The 19,619-nt window shown below is 33.3% G+C and overlaps 1 protein-coding gene across 9 annotated transcripts in view; it reads right to left on the bottom strand.

Moving 5' to 3' along the window:
• The window catches only part of LOC149557071 (tRNA/rRNA methyltransferase (SpoU) family protein), a 332,528-nt gene that overhangs the window by 130,012 nt on the left and 182,897 nt on the right, over positions 1-19,619 (bottom strand). For all 9 annotated transcript variants that reach the window (XR_016364835.1, XR_016364836.1, XM_089831747.1 and 6 more), the window contains 5 exons: positions 19,077-19,224; positions 18,762-18,862; positions 9,725-9,895; positions 4,188-4,235; positions 3,954-4,061 (listed from right to left, as the gene is read on the bottom strand). Coding sequence is in view for 7 of the 9 variants with exons in the window: in XM_089831747.1 (XP_089687873.1) it covers positions 3,954-4,061; positions 4,188-4,235; positions 9,725-9,895; positions 18,762-18,862; positions 19,077-19,224 (576 nt within the window). In the remaining 2 variants the exon portion in view is untranslated. The remainder of the gene's footprint in view (positions 1-3,953; positions 4,062-4,187; positions 4,236-9,724; positions 9,896-18,761; positions 18,863-19,076; positions 19,225-19,619) is intronic.

Genomic DNA, 19,619 nt, shown 5'->3' with positions numbered 1-19,619 from the left:
AATCATGATAGCCAAATTGGATGGTTGGTGTGTATTGTATGGCAAGAAGGGTTTCGTCCTCATAGTGCAGGGATTATTTTTTGTTGTGGGACCTAAGTAGTCATTTCATGGTGGTACCGGAACTTTAGAGTTGATGAGTTGTCCACGACATTGGGGATACATGGTATTTATTTCAGAATAGAGCAGCAGATGCAGTCAGTGTGCTGGGTATGGTATATTTGGGATTGCGGTGCACTGCTTGTGGACAAACAATCTCCAGCAAGGGAGGACTATAATGTCTCCTTTCTAGGTGATCAAAGTAGAATGCCAAGTTGGCCTACTATCGAGTTCCCGTAGGCCAACGGGATGGTTGGGGAACTCAACAAATGGTTCATAGAGTATAGCCAGGGGCTCTGGGTGCCAATATGAGCTCCAAACTATTTTTATTAACTATTAAAGAAATAAATAAATATTTCATAGGTATAAATAAATTAATATAAGTGAATGTTATATTCACTTTATTACATAATTTGTCGTAAGTGAATAATTTAAATTCACTTCAATTAATAAACTACATTCACTTTCATAATAAGGCTTCCAAATCAAAATATCTATCTAATAAAAGCTAAACTTTTATAAGCCAAACTACTATTAAATAAATATCGAGCTGATCGGACTTTAAATAAAGGATTCATATTGCCATGATTATTGTCCCCATGAACAAATATGTGGAGTTGAGCGCATCAGCGGACTCAAAGAGAGTTGACAGAAATGGCAGAGAATGGGAATGTTGAGAAGGGATGATTCATGTCAAGCATGCAGATTCATTTTTTGCTAGCACAGTAATGTTACAGGGTCTGCAGATGGCGTTTGCAGCAGATAGAGATCTGAGAACGACAATTCTTGGACACAATGAGTTGGGTATAGCCCCCAGCCCTCTTGGTGAAGCACAATACAATTTGAGAGAGGAGTTTTGGATTTAATTAGCAGATAGATAGACACATTTGGCACCTTGCATAACAGGTTTGGATTTAATAATTTTATAGATCCAAAGAATCAAGAGTGGAGAGTCGTTGCTCAAGAGTAATTTGTGGTAGTTGATATTCTTCCTGGAGTTGTTGGCAGTAGGAATTTGAAGAGGAAAGCACTTGCTTCAGACCTGGCGTGTAGCCCTCATGAAATTGCAGCAGTTTGGTGGTCTCAGAAATTAATCAGCTCATTAGGAATCCACATAGCATAACCCAGCCATTAGCAACAATTCAGGAAGCTCGCTTTAGCAGAAGAAACACCATTAACTGCCCAGAATTTACCATTATCAGTCCACAGCTTTGTATGGAAAATCTTTCATCCCAATAGCACTCACTCTTCATAGTTCTCTTTCCTGGCCTCATCATCAAAGGGTGGATCCTAGCAGTATGTGCTAAAGAATCTGAGTTGCAGACTATATGAGCAGATCAGACTACTGTATACAGCAGATCAGGACTACTTTTTTAATTCTATCAACATTTCAAGTGTTGTCCGTCCTTGTTCCAGACTGACAGAAGCCCTAGATGATTATTCACTGCGCAGTCAGTGTAAAATCAGAATTTGTTGGCTCAGAGATTTAGGGCATGCCTGGCATGATTCTCTCTAATTGGACGTTTAATTTGATGAATGAAAAGAAGCAACATTTGTCATTGTTCAATCTGAATTGATTGAGTTAGATAGCTGTAGTGCTTTCAATAATTCAAGTTTAAATAGCTTCGGCACTTGTTTCAATGATTGCAAAATCCAAAAATATTACAAACCACAAAAATACACAAAAAAAACTACAAACTTCATCAAAAACACCAAACCATAAAACACAGGCCAAAGATTTAAATTGAGGAAATATTTATTTATTTCTTTATGAATTTATAAAAAAATAGCTTGAGCTCATATTGGCTCCTAGAGTCCACAGCTATACTCCATGAACCATCTATTGAATTCCCTAACCATCTTGTTGGCCTATTGGAACATGGTAATAAGCCAACCTGGTACTCCACTCCTATCGCCTAGAAAGGGGACATTAGACAATACTGGAAGATTACTGAATACCGATATTTCAATAGGGTAAGTGTAAACAATATAAACCAATTGAACTTGCTGACAGGTGTACCATCTAGTTTTATAATATTGAGGACATATATGTAATTACCTCTGGCAGAAAGAACATCTCTTTCATTACAAATTAGCAAATAAGCATCATAGATATCATTATAAAAAGAGTAGTTCTCAATCCAATTTGTGATATGAGAATAAATACTATTGAAAGTTTGAAACATTTCAGTATTTCCCGATGATGGAATATCACAATCTAAGGGGTATCAAATCTCCTCCCATTCAATTATAAGATGAGTTTATAACAGAATTGTAAGAAGAGTATATACAGACATAAAAGCGGAATATAGGAAAACATAAAAGAGATGTACTTGCAGACCTTTTCAGATCTGCATGTATATTTCATTATATTTTGGGGTGTGCTTAGAAAGGTTCAGTGTGTTTGATGTTGGTGACAAGTCTATGCTCATTGATAGGGACCTGAGTATACTTGGTTGTGATTTGATATAAAGAAAAACTTGTCCAACTTTGAGAATAACAATATCATATCTTAAATAGATGACTAGAACTCTGGTATAGGTCTTTTAATGAACTGAAATAAAGCTGTTACAATCTGTACAGCAGGTTGATTGCTCAAAATCACAACCAAGTACACTCAGGTCACTATCAATGAACACAGACTTGTCACCAGCATCAAACACACTGAACTGCACTAAGCATGCCCCAAAATAAAATGAAATATGCATGCAGGTCTGAAAAGGTCTGCGAGTACATCTCTTCTATGTTTGCATATATTCCTCTTTTATATCTGTATATACTCTTCTTACAATTCTCTTATAAACTCATCTTATAATTATGCTTTCAACCTTTCTTTGATAAACTCCCTTTCGTCATCTCATTTGCAGATCTGCAAATGTAAGTCCGATATGACTCTTGCTCCCCTCAAATGCACTTTACAACTTCTTAAAATATCTTCCCAACAATGGTGTCCATTCCACTCTCTTAATGGCTCCTTAGCTAATCTTTAATTGTTGTCATTTAATTCTAATTCAGATTTATTTCTGAATTATTCTCCAATTCCAGCCTGACAATTCCATATTTCACTTTGCAATTTGTCATGTCCCCTTTCAAACGAACTCTTCTCCATTTTAAATCTTAGTTTTCAGGGAGTCACAACTCTTCATTAAAAGCCTCTTGAACTTTAATTAAGACTTAATTAACTTGTAATTATATTTTATTGTTATTCGTCAATTTTGTATTTAAGTTTATCTCCTTTAATCCCTATTTCAGAAAGGGGACATAGAAGAAAACTTAACTGAGTGAATTTTAAAATGTTGGATCAGTTTCTATGCGCCAGACTGCTTACAGAATGGATTGCACATTAAAAGCTGTTCTTAAGGATTCCATCTTCAACTGTTCAATCATATCTATCGATATATCTACAAAACACAGTTTCTAAAGTGTTCCATCCATAAATAACATTCTTGATGAATCTATCTGTACCTGTTTAATTATATGTATCTATCATGTATCCACAAAACATAGTTTCTAAAGAGTTCCATTCATTGCATTGCTTAAAGAAAGACATTTTAATATTATCTGCTCTCTTTCCCAAATTTTGGGATCATGAAAATCATTTTATAATTTAAATGAAATGGATTGATTTTATGAATATAAGGAATGCTGTATAACGTGCTTAAAATCTCCCAGAAGTCTCTATGATTCAAGTCAATTCCAATAACTTGTAATTGAGTATTGTGTTGTAGTCCAGTACAATAAAAGCAATTATACATCAGGATAGAAGAACTACAATATAAATCCAAAGAGCAAACCACTTTATAATCCTAAGTGGTACCAGTAGAAGCAAATAGCATGATTGTTTGCAAAATGCTTACACAAATGCATCGATGTACAATAGAAGTTATTAGCTCCATTGAGTCCTCAGTCACAAACCACGATAAAATACAGATCATTTGCCAAGCCCGGGTCTTGCGCCTGTGAATCTGAAAGAACATTTTGCAAAGCCAATTCTATTGCATAAGATTCTCCAACAACAAAAATCACATTATTACAATTAATTAAACTTTTCATTCTTTGAAAGAGAACTAGGTAGCATAGTAAATGCTTACAGCACTCCACTTTTTGTACAGCTCCTTGGAAAGATCTGGATCATTAGCCTACACCAAAACCAAAAGAAGTTATGGATGATGTTAACAGTTAGAATAGGAGATATTGATCAAGCCCAAAAAATCTGCAAGCTAAAAAAAATAAAGTCTGATTTGCAAGAACAACCAATCATTCATCATGCATCATACAAAGTACACCTGGACACCTTTGAGTTTTAGCACATCGTTTTTTTATTATTTGACTGTGACCAAAGTAATCGGTAGAATAAATAACTAAGTTACCATATTCGCTGGTCGAGCATGGAATTCGGAAGTTGATTCGCTAGACATGCGAATTCAATTCGAATTCGATTCCAATTCATATCAAATTCTGTACTTACCTGGAAAATTCGTTGAAAAACGCCACAGGAACCCTGGTCGAATGAGAGGCGAATTTTGACTGACTTTTAAACTTGCTCGTCGAGTTGGAACAAGTTTGTCTGAACTTTGGATGAAAGTCGGTTTTGTTTTTTATTGTATTTTTTTAATATTGTTTTTCTTTTGTCTTACACAGCATCCCAAGTTAAAACAACAGCCATCTACAACAAAACACGGGCTCATCCACAGAAAAACGGAGGGCATCTAGAGAAAAATGCAGGCTCACATGGCTAATATATACTCATACCGCACAATCCAAGTATTGAAACCCACTTTGACTGGTCACAATAAATCGATACAAAGATTGGGAGAAATTAGTAAAGTTTAATGAAACCCAAATAAATTCAAAGAAAAAGAGCTGTCATTGTTTTGATCTGCCTGGCAGCTCCGCTACCATACACAACAATACGAATACTGCTCGCAATTCCTGATATAAAATATAAGTTCAACTACTATTTTTAGTTTTGTTTACATAGATTATGTTTAATAAATTTCTCTATTAATAAACTTTACAAAGAAATTTGGGATTGAATTCTACTACCATTTTTATTTTTGTTTACATATATTATGTTTTTAATTAAAAATAATAATATTTAGACATATTTAAAATTATTAGAAGTTAAACATATTTAAAATAAAATCAACCAAAAAATTATACATAAAGTATAGTTTACAAAAATGCCATTAAAGGCATGGTGTGATTGTTAAAATTTTGTGTTGTTGTCACCACCAACATTCAAATGCACTCATGAGCATTTTCTTCACAAGCATTATGCCTCTACTAGACCATTAAACTCACAGATAGCCTAAGTTTTTGAATTGAATTATTGATATGGTGGTGTATTTTGACATTTTGTTGTCGAACTAAATCATTAATATATATGGTAGGGTATTTGCTAAGTTGCTTCAATATTAGCATAGTGGTGTATGAACTTATTTGCCGCAGCATGCTTTTACACACACACATAAATTTATATATTTTAAAAAGAAATCTTGTATGGACAAACCCAAAACGAACCCAAAACCAGCCCAAAATTTTTTGAGTGAATGTCAATTGCGAATGTCAAATCCACATCCGAACCAGAATCCGAACCGGCAACTTAGATAAATAACAGTAACTTTTGATCAAACATGGTGATGTTCCTCAGCAACTCTCATCCTTTTCTTGGCTAATATGAAAAAGGATGAGAAGAAATTTTAACCATTTTTCTCATGCTTCGGCTAAAAATGTTAACTAGTGTGAAAATAAGTTGAACACATAATTATTAGTCAGAATGATGGCCCGATTATTTACTCAAATAAGCAATTGATAAGAGTTATCTATTACAAAAAGGGAGAGATGATAGAGAAAAGAAACAATTTATTAATTCTACTTAGACAGAATGGTCATGAGAACGAGGAAGAAATTGTCTCAATGACACATGAGGAAGAAGAGAAGGTAGCATCAAAAAAAATTAAGTTGTTAAAGAATCTCAAATTGAGAAAGATGAAAACGCAAAAAACACAAATGAAAAAGAATGTCTCAATTCAAGAACCATGTGTCCTTGAGATCCAAAATGATGATGTTGAAATATGCGCACACGAGATAGATTGTTAAAATTGCACTGTCGGTCAAATTCAAGGAAAAATAGTAAGAAAATATATGTATATGTGTGTGCATGTACACCAATTCACCATGTGAACAATTGTACATTCACACACATACACTTATGCACTCTGTCATAAAACCTCATACTTCCGTTCATCTGATCAAATACAAGTATGTGTGTTCCTCTTTGGATTGGAATTTACATTACAGATCAGTATCATTCTATTTGCAAAGCATAAGGATCTAGCATATGATCCCTCAAATCAATCAGGCTTCATTTATTATATTTTATCATGCTAGATAATTTCTTGGTGCTCTAATAATCACACCTGATACTAATCGAGTAAATTGGGTTAGTCAAAATAACAAATTGTGTCTTTTCATTGAGATAACAAATTGTGTCTCTTCAGTGAGACCATTCATTGAACAGACACATATGTTCTTGTACATGCACATTGGATATTATATATACTGATCAAATGTAAGAGAAGGATCATCAAAATCCATAAATAAATTCTTCTCTATAGTTCAACAATTGCAGGGACAATCTATTCTACATTGGCAATCTGATCTACTTCAGTATTGAATATTGCTCAAGAACCTACAATCATATTCAAAACAAATAAGCCAATACTCTGTGAGTTAAACTTGTCATTAACCTAACAATACTAAATTTTGATCATAAGTTTAATTGCAATAACATGGTATCAGAAGTTTAATTGCAATAACATGGTATCAGAGCCTGGTCATTAAGATCAAAATTAAACTTGAGAAATCAGACCAATTATCTTTTAAGTACTGTCACTCTTCCAACCCTCAAAATGACAAACCCAATGAGATTTGACAAGCTCCGTGTCAATCTCTATTTATGAAGCTTAAGTCTCTCCATACTCTCCTGCAAAGCATTCATCTTCGCGCTAACTTCGTCATTACTCCACTGACTTCTAGAACTACCAGTCCTCCTATGTCTATCCATGGCTAAAAAATGCTAGAGTGTTGGTCACTCCAAATGCAACAGCAAATCTGACAATAATATAAATTTCCTATCTCACAGAATGGCAAGAAACCACTTTGATACCACTGTAAAACCCCAACCAGTTACAACTTTGTCAAACACCAATTTCCTTTCTAATTCAGTTGTTTGACATTTCGTCAAACACTTTGCAAGCAAGCTCTGATACCACTATAATATCCCTTGCCCAAATTGACCGATTTTAGCTCAAGGAATATTGTCAAGCACTTGTATGTTGCCTTTCTCTTTACTATGTTTTTAGATTGTTTGATATTGTTTGAATGATGTTAAGAAATTTAAAATATTCGCAAATGATATTACAATACCTCTCACCATGAACTAATATGTAAGTGCAGTTCTTTTTGGTATTTTCAATGCATATACATGAAAACTAGATATGGAATGCATACATACAGCCAACTGACATTTTAACAAACAATTAGCATACAACTATTATGCTGATCATATATGCTATTAGATGGACATTTCATCAAACAAATGGTATGCAACATATATCTTCTTTATTGAATTCATTCCCATGTACAATGCTGCTATGAATTTGCCAAGACAAATGGGCTTACAATAATGACTACAGCAATGCCAAATTTGATACTGTGTTATCACTTACAACAAAATTATATGCTTAAGATTACAATGCTAACTACTAATAGTTACAAGAGGAACCTGATAATAGTGATGCCCACAGATGGAGATGAAAGTTGCATAAATACTGTAGCACAGGTATTATAGCGCGACACTATTCACGTGTACTGTAGCAGCAAGAAAAAAATGATTACTAATGGCTGCCAAAAATGAATCTTCAGGTCTGCACTCGATAGTCCTTCAATATTCTTCAAACCCTTCGGTTATTCCTTAACTTTAAACGCAAGTAGAACTCCAAAATGAAGCTCTCTTGAATGTCAAATTCAGTGGATATTTAACCACCTCAAATTGTTGCAACACTAAAGAATTGATGCTCTCCAATGGCTAACTACAATCAGAAACCCTTAGTTTCTTCTCCCAAGTTCATATCAAATGCAATTGACAATAATCGGATGCCTAACAATGAAGCTCTTGCCTCTATTTATTCTTTCCCGTCACCCTTCTAGAAGGAAATAAAATATTATTTAATTGCACTCTCTAGAAGCTTTCCCCTTTCCAATGCAATAATTAGTTGTACTTCTAGAAAATGCACTCTCTAGAAGCTTCCCCATTTCCAATACAATAATTAGTTGTGCTTCTAGAAAATTAAATTAATTAAATATAAAGTCACCTTTAGATTTATTTATTTGTTGACTTTAATTTAATTTATTTCTCCACTTAACCTTCAAAGAATGAAAAGCTAAGAACTCCATTGAGGGCCCAAAAGATGGGGGACATTACATTCCAGACCTCTCCGAGTTAAGATAAAGATTCTGGGAAATTCTGAGGCTTCAGGAATTCAGACTTAGCCAAATTTCAGGGCTTCAGGAATTCAAACTTAGATAAATTTCAGGATTCAGCATTTGTCTTTCAGCATGGTGTCTAGTAGATGAGTGGTTGTAGCTTTGAGTCCTCATCTTGTGCATGACCGTTGTTGGTCTCTGTTTGTAATTCTTGATTATGATATGATTAGTGGAAATGGACTTGTATGTCTAACTATGCTAGGAACTTTTACTTTGGGTTTTAAACAGAACATCCCCTTGGTATATTCTCATGATTCGTGTGACTTTTGTTTTGTAAGTTATGGATTAGTGTTTGGAAATCTTTTGAAGTGTTTGTAAGACTTCCGTTGGTGTAGGTGAACATGTGAGTTTAGCCATGTTCCCTATTCTTGTTTAGATGTTTCAATCTTGCACTTGGTTACTTCTTGTTTTAGTTAAGTAACTTATCTTAAGAAAAAAAATTATTTAGTGCATGTTTTATCCTTGTGTTCAAGGATCTCTGGGAAGGGCATTACATCTATCACCTGAATAAAATAATATAGGGCTATGCTCTAGAAATAATACCATAAATATCATTTTTATTCTATGGGAATGTGTTCATATAACAGGAAATATTCCTTAAATGGTTATGCAGTTCCAATTATTTTTTATATTGTAATATTTTTAAATGACTAACAACTATATGCGAAGAATTGATGTTTCTTTATTTACTTTTCTGGCCACAATGTTTTATAAGTGGTTAAGTGCATGCCTCACAACATATGTTACCAGCATTTTAAAAAGTGAGGGCTTTCACTTGTAGCCTCAAGGCTTTTGAGCCTAGAAGGTATAACAAGAGGAAATTTAAGACGTTTAGAAGCAAGTGATCACTTGTGACAATTGATCAAAAATAGATTTTGATTCTGAAGATAGCTTTTGGGATTGCCTCTATTAATAACCATCCATAAATGTTTCTGTAGCACGCACATCTTCTGATAGCCATATATCATTTTTACTACACATTTCTGATGAAATTTATATTGCACTTATGAAAATTTATCTACACTTAAATTTCAATAAATATCAAGTTTATAAATATCTATTAATCAAATAAAGTTACCGTGGAGTCTAAAAGCTCCAAAAGAAACATTTTTCCAGCTTTTGATGCATGCATGGCCTCCTCTTGTATTTTCTTGTCTGCTGAGAACTGAGCGGCTTCTACATGGGCAGCAAGCTTGTGAAAAAGAGCAGATACTGTAATGCGAGCATACATTTCTGAGTTGACAAACATCTGCAAAATGAAAGTGATTAATCAATAATTTGATTAGTTCTTGCAACATGCATATATCTGCTTTTTAAATATTCAGCAGAACAATTGCTATGGAAGACAATGCCAACTGACACACACGCCATTGCAATCTCATGCTCCAACCACACATGGGCACACACATCTATTGACAAACATGTATTTATTCATATGCACGTGTAAATAAAATATTTGTGCATTCAAAACATATTTGTGCTGATATCACAGGAATGTTTGCTTCTACAAATATAACATAACATCCCTTTTTCCGTCAATTCCAACATTCTTGGAAATTTTCATGAATCTTGAAAAGCACCAACATTATCAGGATAAGGACTTCTAACAATGGCTTTCACTTTAGGAGAGTACGACAAATCCAACAATATTTTTCAAAGGCAATTTCCACAATTTCTGAGCTCTCCGCAATTTTTGAAGTATATCAAATTCGGAAAGTGTGATATTTTGAGAGCTTAAGAATATTTTGTTAACTTCAAGATTCATACAAGTCCCATTTTACTTTTTTCCAATCACTTTGGTTGGATGTGCGTAAATAATTATGTAGTTACAAGAAAACATGTCAAAAAAGTAATAACTAAAAGACAACGTATGCTGATAATTTGAAATGAGTCTGAAGTCACTTTTTCGAAGGAAAAAGTAAGAAGGCACAACTAATATATTATTTTGCAAAAACAGATGATAAAATGGAATTTGCAGAGGCTAATTTTGATTTTAGTGACACCCTCATTTATTTTAAGATTGAGCCAACCTCATTTCTTAACACGAGGAAATTGCTTTGAAACCATTGTCTTTCCTTATTACTTTGGGATTTTCCTTTATTCTTCTATTTTCTCACAATTACTTTTTTCCGCCATTTTTCCACGAATGCTTTTTTGTAATATTTCCCCATAACTTCTGTTTAACAAGTTCCCATTTAGATTTTGTCTCGACTGTGCTATCAAATTGTGAGGTCCCTCGTCTCAAACACTTAAACAAATCTTAATCTTTTGAACATGTCTTCTAATAAGAGTTTAGAGTTATTTAGAAGAGTGAGATGGGGTGTTATAAAGGAAACATGTTCCTTGTGAAATTTGATGGGAATAGAACTCATATTTTTACCTTACTATATTTTGATGATAATGTACTTTGAAACAATTGTTAATAAGGCTTTTAATTATTCATATAATCCATATTATCAATTCATATCCCTTTCTAGGTTGATGTGTGTAAAGCTATATTGTATGTTGTTATAGTTTGAATTCCTTCATAAAGAACTTTCTATTATATTCATTATGTTGATATGTTATGAAAATAGATTTTCATTGACAAGAACTTGATATTATGGATTATGTTGATTTTTTACTTGAGGTTGATGTCATAGTGATATCTCCAGCTTAGCTTTAGGGATAATTAATTTGAATGGTTATTATGTATTATAGCTCGGTAAATTACCCTCAAGAAGATTATTTAAAATTAGGGATGAAACTCGTATTAAGATTAGAAGTCCTCTTACCAAACTTAAGGGAAAGTATTAAACGTAAAATATTGCAGAGTAGTTACATAATTAAGGATATTATGTTGAATTATATTAATTTTTTTCATTATGGTAGGAATTTCTCAACTAGATTGTGATATTAATTAGAAGTTAAATGATTATATTGGGATACCTTTCGTGTACTATGTATCCTTAATAGATTTAGATGAGTATTATGTTGAGGAGAAATTGCATTATAAATTTCATGATGTGATTATGTTACACAAATGAATTTTGGTTCTAGAATAAACTGAATGTTGATTGAATATAGCATAATGTCCTAATTTTGCACATACAGTAGAACACTTGTGTTTAAGGGAGATAATTGAATTACAAGTTGATACTTTGATATTTAGGCTCATTAGAATTGTTACAAAGAAAATGTAGATAGAATTTGTATCATGACAAGAAGTGATCATATGATAATTTGTTATTAAAAGTGAAATTATTGCACAAGTAAATTTATGAGGATATTGTATTGTGAGATAAAAATAAATTATATATTGTGATGAGTTTTGACTGACTATGTAGAAATGTGAAATTAGATGATATATGATACTCTGTGTACCATTGACTAATGAATTTAGATGATTAGCATAATGAAAATTGAGCTAAGAATTTTATGGACTACTCATAATTGACATGCGAAATACATTTAAGGAAATTGATGTCATCGTGGTTAGTATATTGTATAATTTTTGAAAATACCTTATATGAAATTGAATTGTGAATTGAAGGGATTATGCAATATGAATTATGTATATTGTGGATTAATTATTATATTGATTTATATGTTTGATTTCTTGAATAGAAAATTCAGTTAGGAAAATGGTGAATTGTTCAATGCAATTAGATTATGAGTTGATTATGTTAATAATGTTATCAAGTATATTATTTCTTGGGCTACTGATACTTGAATTGAGATGTGCAGGAAAATAGCCATGGAAATTTATTTAGAGAATCAAGTTTGAGCTAATGTGATGCCAAGGATTCATCTAATGAAGAGACGTAAACCTCGTTGTATTGTGTTTATTTTGTAAACGTGGTTTGAAGTATGATTGTTCTAAATGTATTTTTATGTTTAGTATTTTGTTCCTTTCCAAATGGACATGTCATGTGGAATTTTGAATTGTTGTAGTGTCAATTGACACGTGTAAAGTGAAGTGTAAATGAGATGTCCAAACAAGGATTATTAAAACAATGAAACCTAACCTATATTGGTAACCCTAGGTATTACCTATGATAATCCCATCTTTGAATGACCCATGAATTGAGTCAAACCTCTTGAACCCGCAGGTGAGTTAGAAGTGGGTTTTTGGAGGGTTATAGGAGACCCTAGAGGGTAACTAAAGCCAAAATAATCTACCCTACTTATGGAACCTTGGGTTGGGGGGTGTTTTCTAGTCAAAAAGGAGCCCGTGCCTTATTTATGATCATTTATAAAGGGTACCTTTGAAGAGTGACGAAAATTAAAGTGTAAGGAAGCCATACCCCACACCATACCTTTAGTCTTTATTCCATTTATGAAGGGTGGGACAAAGTGGATTTATGAGGATAGGAGACCCATACCTCATTAATGAGCATTAGATGGAAAGGGGGGAAGACTCTTTTTAGGGAGAATTTGGTGATACATTTGGGTGTTCACCCACTCCCCAAACTTGGAGACATCTAGGAGATTAGGGAGATTTTGAAAAGGGAAAGTTGTGTGAAGATTGGTGGAAAGCCTTGAGGGAGCTCTTCTACAAGTTTCATTACCCTAAGCTTGGATTCTATGTTGGTTATTTCACTACCCTTGTTATGTAATTTGCATGTTCTTTGTTTTGTTATTTGTTTTGTAGAAAGATGTAAGAGTGCAATGTTATATTTACAATGTATATGTAGTGTTGATGACGGCTTGAAATGAGTCCTTGTGAAGTCTCTTGTTGTAAACGATTGTAACTATAATGTTGATTTTGTTTTTTTTTTTTGTGTTGTTATGAGTCTTGTAATGTTGGGTGTATAAGGCACACTCACCCTTGGGAGGGCAAAGTAGCCTAGGGTGAAGGGTGTTTGACAGCCCATTATGTGCAAAGTCTCTCCTTGTGTAGGAGAGAGGAAAAGCATGGATGTATGGGTTCCATGTTGCCAAAGTTGTTTTAAATATTTGGGGGTGATAAGGGTTGATGTGAATTGGGGGTGATAAGGGTTGAGGTGAATGAAAACTAAAGATGGGAGTTGTTTGTATATTGGCCTCGTTGAAGGCAACTTTGTTTATGTTTAACTTTTGGCTTTCTCCATATGGGTACTTGGTCCACCTTCACCCCACTTTTGGGTCTCAGATAGACCCTTTGTGAACAAGCTTTGGGTGGCAGTTTTGTGTAACTGTTCTTTGTTCTATTTATGGTGTGTGTAAGTCTGTCTATCACCCATTCAAACTTGGTTCTCCTAGCTCGGGGGTGGCCTTGTAAAGGCCTAGGCTGGGAGGTGAGCATTCCATGGGCATGTAAGATATTGTATTGCAGGTCTTAAGTGAAGAGATGGATTTGGGGAAAAGTATGGGATAACTATAAAGCTGGCTTACTTCATGTTAATTTGGGTTAAAATCTTTGTGTACTAGTTCTTCAAAAAGTGTAATTTGCATTCATGTGTAAATCCATAAAAGTTGGGTGTAATATGTTAAGAGGGGACTATTCTCATGTGTTGCTTTATTCCATTGTTTGGATGTTAAAAGAAGGAAGGAACATTTTCTTCATGTTATATAAGACCAACTAGTTAAGTCTTTTAACTGGTAAATCTATTTGAATGTTAATAGGCTTCTACAAAATAAAGAAAATCAAAGTTTCTACTATTTTTTATGCTTGCAACAATCAAAGGAAGAAGTAATTGTAGATCTTGTATAATAAATTGAATGACATATTGTAAAAGCTCTCAAGAAAATCTAGTTTTCTCAAATGAAAGATTGATATGTATTTTGTAATTGGATTTAGTAGTTGATTAATGTAAGGAAGAAATAAATTTGAATATTACCATGTGTAATGATGCTACTTTCTCATCTTAATAAATTAATCTATTTGAAAATGTAAGTAGAGTTTAAAACCGTGAAAAATGTTGTACATGATCATGTTTTAATATAGATCCATTGTCCTTTATGTATTACTTCAGTTTTGACCTACAAATTTAGTTCCATTTTGTAGAATACATGCATATTATTGGAAGAATAATTTAAAATAAATCAGAATTATATCCCCTTCATATGTGTTACATATAAGTAAGCATTTGTTTTATAAAAGAGAAAAATTTGAATGTTGTTTTGGCTTTAAAAAGTTGGGCATGACACAAATAAAGGGACTTTTAATATTTAATAATTTCCACTTAACTTTAGTCTTGCATTAATAAAGTTAATCATTTAGATTTAACTGTATAAACTATATTAGCTTTAATAAATCATATCAATGGAATTAAAACTTTTGCCAATATTAATCATTTACCATTGACATGACACTATCACTAAAGATTCCAACCATGCCCAAAACAACTTACTATAAATAATAAGCATGACCAATGTGGAATTCAAACAACTTGGATCAACCTGCAAATAAAATACTTCAAGTGCGCTGCAAGGAGATATCCCAAGGATCAGTCAGAAGGAGGCCAAATATTACCAATAAAATTTCAATGGTGAAAATGACACTGCAAGTTGCCAAAAATGTGCTTGAAACAGAGGGACATGTTTAAAAAGATAGTTTGTCATTTAAAGGGACTGCAAATGTTGATCTTTTCTATGATGGTTTTAGTTTTCGTATGAATCGTGTTTATGGTTCAGACATTGAAAAGTATATCATCACATCTGACAATGATGTATATTCTCTGCCTATTGTTTAAGAGACTAGTGTGAAACATGGTCCTTTTGAAGCTTTTTTTTTTATTTAGTCACGTTTTTAATGCTATGGATGAAGATGATGTGCTTAAACTAGAATAGCCTCTGTAGGTCCAGCACATACATGAAAAAGTTGGGGTATAATGCCCATGTGTAGCTGAGAAGCATCATGTTGCAGCTTAGTTTGATATTAAGCTTAAAATAGAGCCTTTTCAGTTTGGCATGCAAGAAGTTTTACTTTGTACAAATCAAGATCGTCAGGCATGCTTTTCCCCATCATGTGAATTAGAGTTTTTCTTAATTGACATAAGCATGACGTATGATGATGTTGCAGCCATGGGCAGTAGAGGTTTTCTTTCCCCCATGTATTGATGTTGATCTTTGTAATGTCCCCTTTCAACACAAATTGCATGAGTTTGTCATTAGCTTATTTTCCCATAGTCCCCTAGGCTTACCAAGACATGAAAGGGGCCTAGAGGCCATTTGGCCTTAGCCAGTTTCAGTTGTAGGTCATTCAGAGGGGTTTAGAGGCAGTTTTGGGTACACTTACTATTTATAGTAATTCATTCTAGGGATGACTAGACATCCATTGGCAGTATCATACTGTTGAGACATAGTAGCTTCGGTCAGATATTAGGGTGATGAATTGTATACAAACCCTTAAAGATAATACCGTCACCCTTGTATCAAAATCGAAACTCTATCCTCTCTTAACATAGATCAAATATGATTGTATGAGTTTATGAAGCAGATCAAAACGTGATCGTACATGCTATTGTTGAGCTTCTATGTGGTTCGGGCAAATGATCTTTAGAGCTCTAGCAGATCGGCAATTTGCCAAGAGTTATATATGGCAATGTATTAATAAACCGGATTAAGGATCACATTAACTAGTTGTTAAATATAAAGTCATGTCATGAGCGGACATGAGACATGTCCTCTAATGACATGCCTTTTGAAGTCATGTCCCTTTGAGGCAATATTAATACCTAGTCGATCAGACCAAGAGAGATATAGAAATCAATCAGTACCCTCTCATTGCAAGTTCGGCATTTACAGACCTGCGGATAAAATTGCATTCTCTCATTTACATCAGTATTTCATATAATACACTAAATCAATTCCTTCAGGGGTACAAAGTCTGATCATAACCTGCAACAAAGAAAATCAGTTCATTTGAGTCTGCAAATTGTTAAAACTATACCTGTCCAATTAGAAGTTTAATATACATTCACACATATGAATGGTGATTGTTTAAAATTGACAAGAAGATTTATGTGTCATTGATATGATTTATTGTGTGTTAACCAAGTTATTTAATAAAGTTAGATTTAACAATTTAAATTTATTAATGCATAGTCTAGTTTGTGGGAGATATTTAAATTAAATGATTCCACTTTATTTTATAACACATTGGAGATATAAAAGGTAAATGGGGAAATTATAAAGAAAAAAGCATGTGTGGGAAAATAGGAATTGCGGAAAAATAGGAGCCGTGAGAAAATAGGAGCCTTGAAAAAGTAAGGGTTGCAAGAAAATAGGATGAAAAGAAACAAATCCCGGGAAAGTAAAAAGGTGTTATATTTTACCCCGCATTGATGAAACAAGTGTGAGAGCACATCTGAAAACAATATAAAAAGGAATGAAGAGCTCTCTTTTAGCATGTTTGGTGGAATATTGTTATTGCTTACGCTTTGGTTCTTGAAGGAGAATGTGCTTCTACTTGCTGCTTTGTGATGATAGAAACCCTTATAGGAAACATTCTCCATGTTGTTAAGAGATACAATCTGGAGGATCGGGAGTGGCTTCACCACAAAAATCACACTGAAGCTTATTGGGAGTAATTATTTCAATCTTCAACAGTAAATATTGCAAATCTGATTTATAGCAGCAGCTGTAAGAATTTTGGGGAGTTGGGCAAGTGTGTTTGTAGTTGTATTTATTGTTGTTGCTACATAAAAGAATGAGCTGTAGTATTTTGGTGAGATATTGAAGTGAGCTAGGGCTTGAATCCCTTGTATTTGCTGATTGTAATTGCTGCAGACATTTTTATTCATTTCCAGAATATGGGTATGTTGAACTTGTGCATGTAATCTGATTTAATCAACTGGACATTCACAGTTGAAAAGATTATTTCATTTTCAGAAACTGTATCAGATTTTTGAGTGATTAACTTAAAAGGTTTTCAGCGACTGATTTTTATTTATTTGCAATATAAATCTGCCCTTCAATTCTATTATATCTTCTCTCTTCAAGCTTATGAAAAATAGAGACACAAATAGGGCAGCACAGTACAATCTTGCCTAAAGTGATCCACCCTAACTCATTTTTAAAAATGTATCAGACTTTGAGTGATTAAGGGTAAAGTTATTTATTTGCAATATAAATCTGCCCTTTAATTATATTATATCTTCTCTCTTCAAGCTTATAAAGAAAAAAGAGACACAACTAGGAAAGCACAATACAATGTCATCTTAAGTGATCCACCCTATGTTGTTGTGAACATGCACGAAATGTATGGTAATATGGGGTGGCAGCTGGCAAGCATCAAGTACCTACTAAGTGTGGGTGCACTCAATTGGTAATCCTAGTGATTAGTTTGATCTTTGTTTCCCCATCTTGATCATAAGATCATGCATATGATCAAGCCAGTGGTACTTTACTGTCATGGGATTCATAAATGCAACTCAAGCACACTTTCTATACATACACCTCCAATACAAAAGGTTGGCAAAAAAAATCATTTGTAAACAGATCTTAAACAGTGTAATGTCCCCTATTGAGACTTCAATTAATTTATTTCATTTTTTATGATTCCAGACCAGTTACTTATATTTTCTTGTTTTTCTCTATATTGCTGAATGATTATTTCTCAATGATAATATTCTATATATATAGTTTCTCATACCAAGAGTCATGTCCTTTCATAAATAGTAATTATATTATATTAATTATATAATTAAATTAATTATATATGTTATATTAATAACATATATTATATTAAATATATAGATTAAATTATATTTTTTATTAGCAACATAAAATAATATTATTCCCTAATATATTTACTTTATATATTATTAATTTAAATTTAATTCTCATATTTGAGTAGCAATATAATATTGCAGTATGATTATGATAAATCATAACCATATCATTATTTATATTATTATTATTTTAATGATTTATTATTTCTCCATATTTTAATTATATTTATTTTAATAGGGATATCACAAACAGATACTGTCATCAAACATAGTCCTCGTGCAAGGAACGAAATCTTTCAATATGACATGTATGCCTCATTTACAAAGCGTTATTTAATTGGCTTCAAGTGCCAAAGAACTAGCAGTACGCCAATTCTGTATAGGACTTTGAATTTCAAAAATATAAGGAAGAATAAATTCAAATGTACAATCAGGAAGAAGCAGTGAAAAGGCTCAAGTTTCAGTTCTTCACTTTACCTCAGTCAGTTCAGGGTCAGTGCTCTTGACTAGTGTCAGGAGTTCCTTTACTGCCAGCTGATTCTCTAACAATTCTGCATCCAGATCCTCATCGATAGCCACTGAAAATTCATTTAGGAAACAATTAGCACATTTCAACTCAGTTTATTTCCAGAACACTGGATGCTGAGAATATAATGCAAATCAGAATGTCAGCTTTAAAAAGGAAAAGGTACAAAAATGCAAATAGGATTCCTTTGAAAATCAATAAACAAACCTACTCAGCTGATATGTTTTAAGCACAATTTTCCTTTAGGTATAGGAAAAGTGAGATACCTCCTCCATGAAGAGTAAGAAGCTTTAGTTCTTTCATATAAAATTTGATCGTTGCGGGGTATAACAGCCACATTCCAGTTAACTGCAGAGCTGTGAGACGCATAGTTCGAGGACTCCGCACACCTTGTTCAAGAAGTCTTGCAGCAAACTGTATAAGCACAATAGATTTAATTAACAAATTGACATAAATACAAAGGCAGTAAAGGGTGGATTTAAAGACGTACATTAAAGCACTATCAGTTCAACGCATATAAGCAATTATTAAAAATGTCTATGTAATGTCCCCTCTACTATAGTTAGCTTGGGACGAGTAATACCTGCAAAAGTAACATTAGAATTAAACAATAAAAAGCTTAACTATAATGTTCTAGCTGCAAGTGCTACCCCAATTCTAACCCAAACATTAAGGATGTCTCTATATTGGGTTTTCTAACCCTTAGTTATTTCACCATCTTCTCTAAAGTGCACCCCCCCAAGGTTTCTTCTTGGAAGGGACATCCTCTATCCAAGTCCAAACATATGCATATGTTGACTCATCAGAAT

The sequence above is a fragment of the Cupressus sempervirens genome, chromosome 5 (genome assembly GCF_028749045.1).
Source record: "Cupressus sempervirens isolate cs-2001-9-10 chromosome 5, ASM2874904v1, whole genome shotgun sequence".
In the NCBI taxonomy this organism is placed as follows: Eukaryota; Viridiplantae; Streptophyta; class Pinopsida; order Cupressales; family Cupressaceae; genus Cupressus; species Cupressus sempervirens.
Note: the sequence above shows the minus strand (reverse complement) of the source record. Positions and strands in the feature narration are given on the sequence as shown.